At 48.4% G+C, this 11,834-nt stretch overlaps 2 protein-coding genes across 2 annotated transcripts; one reads left to right on the top strand and one right to left on the bottom strand.

Moving 5' to 3' along the window:
• The first annotated feature begins 391 nt into the window (after nucleotides 1–391).
• On the top strand, nucleotides 392–3,767 carry tor4aa (torsin family 4, member Aa). Its single transcript, XM_037484340.2, has 4 exons — nucleotides 392–417; nucleotides 491–549; nucleotides 1,362–1,763; nucleotides 1,933–3,767. Exons 3-4 carry the CDS (start codon nucleotides 1,362–1,364, stop codon nucleotides 2,776–2,778), a joined length of 1,248 nt encoding a protein of 415 aa, XP_037340237.2. The 5' UTR covers nucleotides 392–417; nucleotides 491–549; the 3' UTR covers nucleotides 2,779–3,767.
• Nucleotides 3,768–4,316: 549 nt separating this feature from the next.
• Nucleotides 4,317–11,768, bottom strand: zgc:56235 (Voltage-dependent anion-selective channel protein 2-like). Its single transcript, XM_037484358.2, has 9 exons — nucleotides 11,607–11,768; nucleotides 10,111–10,181; nucleotides 9,466–9,515; nucleotides 8,136–8,288; nucleotides 8,000–8,052; nucleotides 7,627–7,848; nucleotides 6,650–6,800; nucleotides 6,498–6,555; nucleotides 4,317–5,706 (listed from the first exon to the last, which is right to left on the bottom strand). The coding sequence occupies exons 2-9, from the start codon at nucleotides 10,175–10,177 to the stop codon at nucleotides 5,615–5,617; spliced, it is 846 nt and encodes a 281-aa protein (XP_037340255.1). The 5' UTR covers nucleotides 10,178–10,181; nucleotides 11,607–11,768; the 3' UTR covers nucleotides 4,317–5,614.
• Nucleotides 11,769–11,834: the final 66 nt, after the last annotated feature.

Genomic DNA, 11,834 nt, shown 5'->3' with positions numbered 1-11,834 from the left:
ACATGTGAATGAAGGACTTAAAGGGCCACTGCACACTTTCTGAAAACATGAGTGAAGCCAAATGGACCAAATTCTCCAAACCGGATCAGTGTTTTAAAACCAATAAGAAGTTTGTCTGAATAATAATAATAATGAACGTGTGAAGCAGCTTCAACCTGCAGCGTATTTTTATCAGACTGTTTATTCATTCATTAATAAATAAACTGACTCCTTCTCATTTGGAAACATGGATTCCATCTGTTGCTTTTTCAGACTGATGGATCTATTAAGCACAGAAGACGAGGGTTAAAGAGGGGGAGGAGCCGGGGGGAGGGGGTCAGAGGGGGAGGAGCCGGGGGGAGGGAGGAGGCGAGGACTCTTCCTGTGTCCCGTCACTCTCACTGAGGACCGAACGGACACCATCAGAGCCACGGGGGGGTAAGGAAGCGCTGTTCTATTGCATGTGCCCCCCCCCCCCCCCCCCCCGCTGACGCTTCTCTTCGTGTTTCAGCTGCTTCTGTTGGAGGAGAAACTTCAGGACGCCGCGCGAGGAGAAGATCCGCTGACGAGGTATTTGGCTTCTTTCCTTCTGAGCAAACCTCCTCTGCGATGTTTGGAATGCGCCCGAACCCCCCCCCCCCCTCCCCCCGACCCCCCCATTCAAACACTGTAACCCGTTTACCAGAAAGGAAGCTGCCTGCGAGCCAACAGCCGTCTTCTGACCGCGCGCACATGCACTGTGCACAATGTCTTCTTCTTTAATGGTCTAGGTTATAACCTACCCCCCCCCCCCCCGCCCCCCGGGGTGTAACTGATAGTTCCTCATTGTCTCTCAGTCACAATGGCGCGTTCCGACGCTGCTCCACATCTGTCTCTCGTAACTTGGCAGAACTCCACAGAATAATTCGGATGAAAAAACGTGCAGAAGCTTCCACAGAATTCGTGGTTACGCGCACCCGCGTGCGCGCTACTGCGCGGCCCCGCGAGGGTTCGTGGACGAGCTTCCTTATCTTTGCAGGAGCATTTTCCAAAGTATGCCTCCCTGATTTGAATATGATGTTTGAGGTGTTTATCACAATATGAGTTCTGCTCAAACGGAACAGATGTTACAGATGTTATCGTGAAGGAGTCTAATCTTCTGTTTCAGCGTGAAGTAACTTCCTCTAAGAGGAAGTAAAGTGGCCTGACGTTAGAGAATAAACCTCCTGTTGTATTACACACCAGATCTGTGTGTATAAATATAAATATTACTGGATAATTAAGATAAATTCATACAATTGATTTCAGTATCATTCTCGCGTGTGTAGATTGAAGGTTGGATTAGAATAAGACAGGAAATAGCCAGCCGAGGGTCATGTGACCACGGTGCTTCCTCTCTGCAGATGAGCGACGCCGACAGCAGCACCTCGGCCTCCCTGACGGAGGGGGAGGGGGGGCAGGGGGGGAGACCCGCCCCCAGCATGTCCAGCTTCTCCTCGTCCCTGCGCGCCGTCGTGCGCATCAAGCAGAAGTACCTGGCCATGAAGAAGAGGCGCCAGGAGGCGGCCCTGCTGGGCCTCGGCCCGGAGGGGGCCCCCCTGGGGGCGCCGGGGAGAACCAGCCCCAGGATCTTCACCTTTGACGGACTGCCGACGTTCCCCTCCAACGTAACTCAGAAGAAGAAGAAGAAGAGGAGGAAAAAGGTGCTGTATCCCCCCGGCGGGGGGCGGCGAGCCCCCCCGAAGCAGGAGCAGAGCCGAGCCAAGTACTGCCTCTACCTGCTCTGCGCCATCGTCTTCCTCCAGGTAACCGGATGGGGGGGGGGGGGGGGGTTATGACATCATGACGTCATGTGACTGTGAGACCAGCAGGGGGCGACTCCTCGGCTGGAAGTCGATGAGACAAAGAGCGCACTTCAAAGCTGCAGTTTGATGGATTGTTCCATTTCTGATTGGTTGACACCGTGTCCTTCAGGTGTACAACGCCATCGAGAACCTGGACGACCACGTGCTGCGGTACGACCTGGAGGGGCTGGAGAAGACGCTGAGGAGGGAGGTGTTCGGCCAGCAGGGGGCGGTGGACGGGCTGCTGTCCCACCTGAAGGACTACCTGTCCACCTACGTCCACAACAAGCCCCTGGTGGTGTCCCTGCACGGGCCCAGCGGCGTGGGCAAGAGCCACCTGGGCCGCCTCCTGGCGGGTCACTTCCGCTCCGTGGTGGGGGAGACGCTGGTGCTGCAGTACTACGTCCTGCACCACTGCCCCCGGGAGGCCAACGCCCCGCGCTGCGCCCGCGACCTGTCGGCGCTGGTCTCCGAGACGGTGGGGCGCGCCGAGGAGGAGGAGAAGATCCCGCTCTTCGTCTTCGACGAGGCCGAGCACATGCACGGCGAGATCCTGGACGCGCTGCTGCAGCTGGTGGCCGCCGGGCGCTCCAACGAGCACCTGAACGCCGTCTACCTGCTGCTCAGCAACCTGGGCGACCGCCACGTCACCAGGCACGTGCTGCACAACTCGTCCGGCGCCGCCGCCGCCGGTCGTCAGGGCAACCTGGCGAGGGAGCTGACTCCGACGCTGCGCGACTCCCTGGGGCAGCTGCACCCGCTGTGGGCGGAGGCGGAGCTCCTGCCCCTGGGCCTCCTGGAGAAGGGTCACGTGATGGAGTGCTTCCTGGAGGAAATGACCCGGGAGGGGTTCTACCCGGACCATACCAACATAGAGCGCCTCGCGGGGGAGATCGAATACTACCCCGAGGTCGGGGGGCGCCAGTACTCCAAGACGGGCTGCAAGCAGGTGGTGGCGAAGGTCAACCTGCTGTGAGGGCCGCTGTTCGGCGTTCTTTGAGGCATGAAGAAACGGCTCCGTCTGGTTCGTGAGACTCCAACGACGCCACGACGAGCCCGGGCCTCGCGGGGCAGGGGGGTGGAGGGGGGAGGGTGGAGGACGTTGTGGGACGTGGATCCTGCGGTTCGGGCGGCGCCCACAAACCGTCCTTGAAGGAACAGGTCGACCAAACTGTGAAAAGAAAAAGAGCCGATTCCTGCGGCTGGTTTTGGTGTAAATAAACGTTTTCATTTGAAGACCACGGAGGTACATGAGGTCGGGCTGAAAGGACGCCTACTGATGACTTAGTGATCACGTGACTTTGAATCGAGGTTGACATTTGTGATTGAGATGAAACATCAATGTCCTCAGAGGTTGAGCCCTTCTGATTTGATCCAAGTTAACGATCGACTATCGAATGCATGGCCCTTAAAGTTTGTTCTGGCATTCATGGTCGCCAGAGGACGACTTTAATGACCCTAGTGATCATTTCATTTGAATCCAGTGGCTTTGAGCGACATCTTTTTCAAAGCTGTGGGAATTTCTACAGAATCTGTTACAAATATTCAAGGATAAATGTACATGATGAGCATTGATATTTTCAGCATGCTGAGGTTTGCACACTTTGGACTGCGGCCTCGTGTCTAATGATATTTAATTAATACATTCTTACTTTTTTTACATACTTTTACTTGACATTCAAATCCTATATTCATTCATGTAAAAACTTTTATATCTATTTTTAATGCATTACTTTTATATGGGATACTTGAGATATTTCTAATGAATCTACGATGTGGATTCACTGGTACTATAAACTTTATTTATTGAATAGTTCTGCATGGATATAACACACGTTATATTTTACTGAGCTGATGAGATCTACTGAGTCATGACTATGCTAACGTCTTGTGTTCAGATATCTTACTAAATATTTCTCATGAACTTAAATTTGTCGTGAGCGTAATTAAAGACACATTTTTAAACACGGCTTTGACATTTTTACTATCGAAGCATAATGTGGCACTTTTTCATTTAACAAAACAAATAAATCCTGAAGGAACAGTTTGACATGTTGGTCGACATGCTTATTCTGTTTGGTAATTATAAGCTAAAGCTTGTTGCCGGGTAGCTTAGCATAAAGACTGAAAACAGCTTTCCCCTCTAGAGCCACAATGTGGAATTATTACTTATCGGTTAAAGTTTGTTTTGTAACTTTATAAAGAGAAAAGGCTAGCTACTCATTATGTACTTTGTCGCTATGCTAAGCTAACCAGCTGTGGGTTAATATTCAGCATACAGGCCTGAATTCTGTTGAAAGCTATTGAAAGATGATCCAAAATGTGAATATGCTGTTTGAATCAATATTTGTTGGTGAAGAGCCCTTCAAAAAAACAAAAAAGTAGTTTGATTTATTCAAGAATAAAGTGGATTTAGAAAAAAAAGAAGAAAAAAAATCATTGAAATCAAATTAATTGTTTAATCTAATAGTTAATATATTAACACAAGGAAAATAATTATGACAACTTCTATGAGATGTTTCATTTATTCTTTTTATTGTTTGAATTCCCTTAATTGACATTGGAAAAAAATGAGGTATTGTTTCTAAGTGACAAAGAAAAGAGTCCTATCAAAATCATAACACAATTAGAGTCATAAAAGAAACAAATAGGAGAGTCACTTGTGAGACCTGACCCCATGACGGCGTTTTGATCGAGGTCACTCGACTGTGTGCGATGTGCACGTCTGAGGAGTGGAGGTCGTTGTGTGAAAGCAGCCACGGCAACAACGGGAGCGTTTCCCCGAGCAACAAGAAGACCCCCGAATCCTGAGACCGATAGACGGAAACAATGTCGGAGAAATGCAAACTAACTACACGAGAAGATTCCACGACATCGCCTCCCCCTACCGGAACAACCGGGGATCAAAGGGATCACTCCGGGGGATCAAAGGGATCACAGGGATCGCTCCGGGGGGATCAAAGGGATCACAGGGATCGCTCCGGGGGATCACAGGGATCGCTCTGGGGGATCAAAGGGATCACAGGGATCGCTCCGGGGGGATCAAAGGGATCACAGGGATCGCTCCGGGGGATCAAAGGGATCACAGGGATCGCTCCGGGGGATCACAGGGATCAAAGGGATCGCTCCGGGGGATCAAAGGGATCACAGGGATCGCTCCGGGGGATCAAAGGGATCGCTCCGGGGGATCAAAGGGATCAAAGGGATCGCTCCGGGGGATCACAGGGATCAAAGGGATCGCTCTGGGGGATCAAAGGGATCAAAGGGATCGCTCCGGGGGATCAAAGGGATCACAGGGATCACAGGGATCACAGGGATCGCTCCGGGGGATCACAGGGATCAAAGGGATCACAGGGATCGCTCTGGGGGATCAAAGGGATCAAAGGGATCGCTCCGGGGGATCAAAGGGATCACAGGGATCGCTCCGGGGGATCAAAGGGATCACAGGGATCGTTTTCGAGCCTCTGGACGGAACGTAAGTCTGTTCCCGTAAAGCTCCTTCGTTGACCTATCGACCTCGAGACGCCGTGAGCGCTCCGCACTAAACAGATGTTGTTTCTAACCGAGCAGATGAGCCTCTCGCTCTTTCATCTTCGCATGCTTTTTTTTTTAGGAAAAGGCGGCAAAAACAAAGAAGCTAACCATCCAACGAGGGCCTCTCCTGAAGATCTTACTGAAATAAATAGCGTCACTTCCGTGATCGTGAAATCTGTGAAGCTACAGGGCGGTGTGGTCTGTGTTTGTGATGGGGGGGGGGGGTGGTGTAGATGTGGTCCGGGGGCCTTTTTACTTTCCTCTACTTTATTTCCACGTTACGCCTCCAGCTCGAAGCCCATCCCGACCTTGTGACCCCCGGCGTTGAAGTTCTTCCCGTCGATCAGAGCCGAGAGGGTGACCTTCACACCTAAAGGGACGCAGAACACTTCCACATGAGACCGGTTTAATAACCAAGAAAGCTTGATATTGTTAACATGTCATATAAATATAAGACCTGCAGACAAAGCAGGTGCATCTCTTCAGAATCTTATTTCAAGTCAGTCTTAGTTTTAAAAAGCTACGTTTAAAAAAATCTGTTTATATTTTCCTGTCTGCGAGTTAAAACACATTCAGACAAGCAGACGTTGAGCAAACGATTAAAAAAAAAAGATTTTAATGCAAACCAGCTGGACACGTTTTTTCACTGTGACTTGTCAAATGAAAAATGGAACTTGATTTACCTGATGACCCTTCCCTGCTGACGTAGTGAGAGAATGACTATATTTAGGTTTTCTTATTGTAACTACGGCACGGTTACTCCAGTCATTATAAATAGGTTTTCATCTTTCCGAAGGTCCTTGAACACATCACTGCCAGGAGCGGAGCTTAAAATTGTGATCTTTTTAATTCAAAAACATCTTATTCTACATCTACGTTTAAAATTCAAACGTAACAAACCGTGTTCTAAAAAAGCTCCTCAGTAGATTAACGTGACAATAAAGAGAAACTTCGACTGAACTTCAGGGAGTTTAATTAGGCACTTCGACAGACGTTGTTTCTATTGTTGCAGCTTTTGTCCCTTTTTTGTAAAACGTGGGTTTCAGGGAAATTCAACTTGAATTTCTTTCTGTGTTATGATTCATGTCATAATGACGAGACACATTCATTACATTTCACGGAAAAGCAACAGAAAGTGCTTGAGCAGGATGAGCTGCCTACCTGGCCGGAGGCTCTGAGTGTAACCCACGCCGATCAGACTGGCGTTGTTGACTTTGGCCTGCGGCGCGGAGAACGAGGGGGGGGGGGTTAAGATGCTATGACGCATGAAACAAAACGGCAGAATAGATGAGTGAACGTTTTGCAGCACTCACAGAGAGCGAGGTGTCTTTGTCCAGGTGGTACTTGGCGGCGATGCCGAAGCGGGTGTTGTTGCTGCCGGCGGTCCAGGCCAGAGTGACCGCCGTCTCCAGCTCCTCGTTCACCTTCTGGTAGATGGAGCCGCCGAACTCGGTGCCGTCGTTACTGGGGAGGGAAAACAGTCCCGGGTTTACGCCCCTGACGACGCATGCTGTACTGAAGAAGACTTGAGACCATAAACTCATGTTTACTGAGGCAAGAGACAGAGTCATTTCCTCATAGACGTCTATGGGAGCAGAGGAGTCGCCCCCTGCTGGTCACTACACAGAAGTAGAGTCATTTCCTCATAGACGTCTATGGGAGCAGAGGAGTCGCCCCCTGCTGGTCACTACACAGAAGTAGAGTCATTTCCTCATAGACGTCTATGGGAGCAGAGGAGTCGCCCCCTGCTGGTCACTACACAGAAGTAGAGTCATTTCCTCATAGACGTCTATGGGAGCAGAGGAGTCGCCCCCTGCTGGTCACTACACAGAAGTAGTCATTTCCTCATAGACGTCTATGGGAGCAGAGGAGTCGCCCCCTGCTGGTCACTACACAGAAGTAGAGTCATTTCCTCATAGACGTCTATGGGAGCAGAGGAGTCGCCCCCTGCTGGTCACTACACAGAAGTAGAGTCATTTCCTCATAGACGTCTATGGGAGCAGAGGAGTCGCCCCCTGCTGGTCACTACACAGAAGTAGAGTCATTTCCTCATAGACGTCTATGGGAGCAGAGGAGTCGCCCCCTGCTGGTCACTACACAGAAGTAGAGTCCTTTCCTCATAGACGTCTATGGGAGCAGAGGAGTCGCCCCCTGCTGGTCACTACACAGAATGCAGCTCCACACTTTAAAGTCTCAGACGTTAGAATGACTGGCGCCTTCTGCCTTGTGTTCCGGATCAGGCCTTCGGGCCTCGGACTGTGGGGCGTAGCGCTAAAACCCGAGCACTCACACGTTGGTGTGCAGCTGGAAGTCTCCGGCCCGGTATCCCAGGGCGAAGTTGTTCTGGGCCAGCTTGGACTTGGCCGTGTCGAAGGCCATCTGGTAGCCGGCCAGCCAGCCCTCGTAGCCCAGCACGGCGGCGGCGTGGATGATGGGGCCCTCGAAGTCCACGTCACAGCCCAGGTTCACAAAGTCGCGCTTGTAGGCCGTCTTCAGCTTTCCGCTCTTCTTCCTGGAGGAAACCGATTTGCACGGGTCAAAGGTCAGTTCATCTCTTGTTTTTATTGACGCTCATCGTGATGTCCTGATGCCCACTGTAGTTTATTCTAACTTTCAAATACTCAAATAGATGTGGATCCCTCCGCAAATGAACGTGGTCTCACCCTGTGTTTGGTACAAAAGACGTATCCAAGGCAACCTTCAGTCCCTGAGTCAGCTGCAGGGAAAGAAGAAAAGCGTTAAACCTCCACAATGAAGCCATGTAGACGTACCACTGTGTGTGTGTGTGTGTGCACGTACCTGGTCCTCCACGGTGACCTCGGTGGCCAGCGTGTTGTCCGTGTTCCACTTCTGGTTGAAGCTCAGGCCGAGCTCCTTCATCTTGTATTTGGTCTCCAGGCTGCCGGCGGCCTTCCCCGTGTCCGTGTTGCTGGAGCCGGACGTGTTGAACTCCTGTGGAGAGTCACGGCGTGTTTTAATCCCCGTTTGTGGCCGTTTGCCCTTTCAAAAGGGTTTTGTAATTGTAAAATGACTTGCTCAAACAGATCAACTAATTCAATGCAAAGAATCACGTTATTTAAATTGAGGATTTTATTTCAGAATAAAAACTGAAACATAAAGATGAAACTGTGCAGAACGAAAATGAAGCCTGTTTTCATGCTGGAGACCAGAAACAAAGAGAAAAACACAACAATGAGTATATTTAAATATAAATTATGATACAACTAAGGGATGGCTATTAAAGTTAAAGTGCGTGGTTTAAAAATAATGTAAAGTTAAACTTAAATTTAATTTAAGTTTCCTTAAATATTTTCGCTGTTAAGTTAAAATTATTCAATTTTCTTTTAATATATTGTGGATTTTACATGATATACTCTGAAAATAAATCATTTCTCCTTGCTCCTCGTGGCGCACGAGGAGAAACTCGAAAGAGCACAAATAAAACCTGCAGATCCTCCACTAAAGTTTCTGTCTAAAAGCTGGGAGTTACACTTTGGATCAACAGGTTAATTGTACAAAACTAATTCTAATAATCAAATGAGCTTATGATATTGTCTCACATCGATTTTAGAACCCTAAATTAATATTAATATAAACCGTATCGAGCCAAACTTTGTGAAGTCACAAAATATTGTATCGTCCAAATAACAATATATGATAATTACAACAAAAGTTTGAATTTAAGCCTCTTGGTCTGAACTAAAAGATGGAGATGAGACATGAAAGAGATGAAAAGTAATCTCAGATGTTTAAATGATGACAGAACGTGAAGAAAAGCAAAGTTCTACAAATTCATTTCTGAACGATCATAACAAAGACAAATGGAACCCAGATGAGAACAGACGACAGCATGCGGTGACTGTGATGAACAAACAGCTGACTCCCATCTTACCATCTAGGCCAGAGCAGTCCGAAGGGGGGGGGGGGGGAGGGGACAGCAGCGTGGAGACAAAGCAGCGGTTAGCAGAGACAACAAAGAGGACACAAAGACAAGCGGGGGGGGGGGGGGGGGTCGTCTTCTTGCTTTAGCAGCAAGAACAGACAGCAGAGTCTAGTCACCCGGAGACCAGGTGACTCACGGAGGAGGGAGGGGGTGGAGGGGGGGGAGGGGAATTAAAAGTGTCCTCACCACTCCACTTTGTGATTTGGTCTTCAGGTCCAGCTTAACAACTCCAAAGCCTGAATTCAGAGAGACACGGTCATAAAAAATAAGGCAATAAGGCCCATGACACCCCGTGACGGCTATGTTAGCTTAGCATAAGGTACATGACACCCCGTGACGGCTATGTTAGCTTAGCATAAGGCACATGACACCCCATGACGGCTATGTTAGCTTAGCATAAGGCTCATGACAACCCGTGACAGCTATGTTAGCTTAGCATAAGGTACATGACACCCCGTGACGGCTATGTTAGCTTAGCATAAGGCACAGAAAACCCTGTAACAGCTATGTTAGCTTAGCATAATGCACATAAAATGTTTTGTTTCTGTTCAGATTTAACATGCAAGCTATAACATGTTACTAAGCGGGCGCGTAGTGATGATCACTCTTTGAATACCTGGAGAGAGCCAGGCTTGTAATTACCTCCTGTATCCAGTCGTCATGCTAAGCTAACGTTTCCTGTCTTGAAAATAATTTCCCCATAAACGATACACTATTTATTTTCCAATGAAGGGTATTCGTTGCGTTATAGAAACGTCCCTTCTCTCAAACACTGGACAGCGACTTTGAGGCCGGACAGTTGATTTAATCTGGTCTTGTCGGCTCACTCACCGTAGCCTTTGCTGAATATGTCCTTGGCGGACTTGCCCAGGTCCGAGTATGACGGAGGGACGGCCATCGTGCTGCAGGAGGAGAGTCGGTCAGTAATGGGATCAGTTAAAAAAAGGCCAACGGGCAAATCAGGAAGCTGGAGGCAATGATTCCGTACTTATGGGATGTAAGCTCGCCGCTAAATCTGCTGAATACGTCTCTTCTTCTTGTGTCAGATTAATGTGATACCGACCAACTGTATGTACATTTTATACTACTCTTGTAACTATACTTTTTTATTAGTACACCAATGGCAATACTCTACATATGTGATCTGTAGCAAGACAAAAAGTACTATATTCTGAACATCTTATCATATTCATACACTGTTATTAGCGTTTAACATGAACACACAGAATACATCTAGTGCATTGATACCCCTAACTGGTCATTCCATACATCGTTATAATTGATTCTACATAATATAACTCATATAGTTTCTATTCTGCTCTAGTGATACAACAGTTTTATTTCTACTCTCCTAATTAACCTTTGTATTATAGGTTGTCTATGTTGATTTTAATTAGTTGTACTTTATTTACCTTAGTGGTATTGCTACCCTATGTTCATTTTTCCAATGCTGTCAGTATTATTAGTCTACGTGGATGAAACACTGCAGTAACTATTCGATGCCATCAGACAATGGGAGCAGGTTTGCAGGTGATCTGCAGCAGGAAGGAACAGGCAGCTGGGATGCTGATCTGAGATCCAGAGCTCCAGCAAGAAAAGCACATTCAACCCAGAGTATGAGCACACACATGCAGGGAAATACGAAGCTAGAAGACGATGCAGCATCGCGACAAACGTCTCTCAAGGTTGTATCGAGGGAAAGGGCGCCTCTGTGCCGGTGATGATGGAGGTCCTCAGTGTGAACAGATACAACCACCCCAACGTGAATAGAGATGGATTGTTCCCGCATTGCCAAACGGATGCGTGCTGCATCTCTTATTTGAGGACAAAGGACAGCAGATGGGTCACAGAGAAGAGGTGTGTTCGGGGAGGAGGGGGCACTGCTAGCAAAGCTAGCTAACTGCTGTGTAAGCTCCAATAACAAGCTAACTAGCAATAAAAAGGACACGGCAGATGGACACTAACTGTCATAGCTTCTTAGTTACTGCTCATTGTGTGCATGCTAGCACACAGCACTACTGACCAGCACGACGAGCTAATAAAGTGTATAGAGGCGTAAATAACCTCAAACTGCATTATTAAACGGACAAAAAACTCATCCACCAAGGCTTGAAGTGTGCACTGCAGGGCCACCATCGTTACATTGTGACCGTTACATAACAGGGATACCGTTAGCCGAACAGCCCACAATGCTAAGCTAACCTTGGAGAGAAACGAACCGTTATAAAAGCCGGTAAAAGCCGGTTAGTAACGCACCTCGTTATGCACGTATTATAAAGCAAACGCAGTGTTTAGGACTAATTCGTGTGTTTGTATTGTCTCCTTACCGGTGGTAAGGTGTCTGGAAGGGGAATCTGCAGAGCCTGGACTGTCCCTGACGTGATGCTGCCGAGTGGATTGACAGCTAGCTTACTTCAGTAATGTCTATAGGGCACAATGAAGGAGACATATGGCGCATGCGCAGTGCGAGTGACAGAGACCACCAAAGAGTCGATGTGAAGGCAAGATGGTAGTCCTACAACCTCAACCAGGCAGCGCCACGACGTTTAGAAACG

The sequence above is a fragment of the Pungitius pungitius genome, chromosome 18 (assembly GCF_949316345.1).
Source record: "Pungitius pungitius chromosome 18, fPunPun2.1, whole genome shotgun sequence".
In the NCBI taxonomy this organism is placed as follows: Eukaryota; Metazoa; Chordata; class Actinopteri; order Perciformes; family Gasterosteidae; genus Pungitius; species Pungitius pungitius.
The sequence above is the reverse complement of the archived record's forward strand: the minus strand, read 5'-3'. Positions and strand labels throughout refer to the sequence as shown.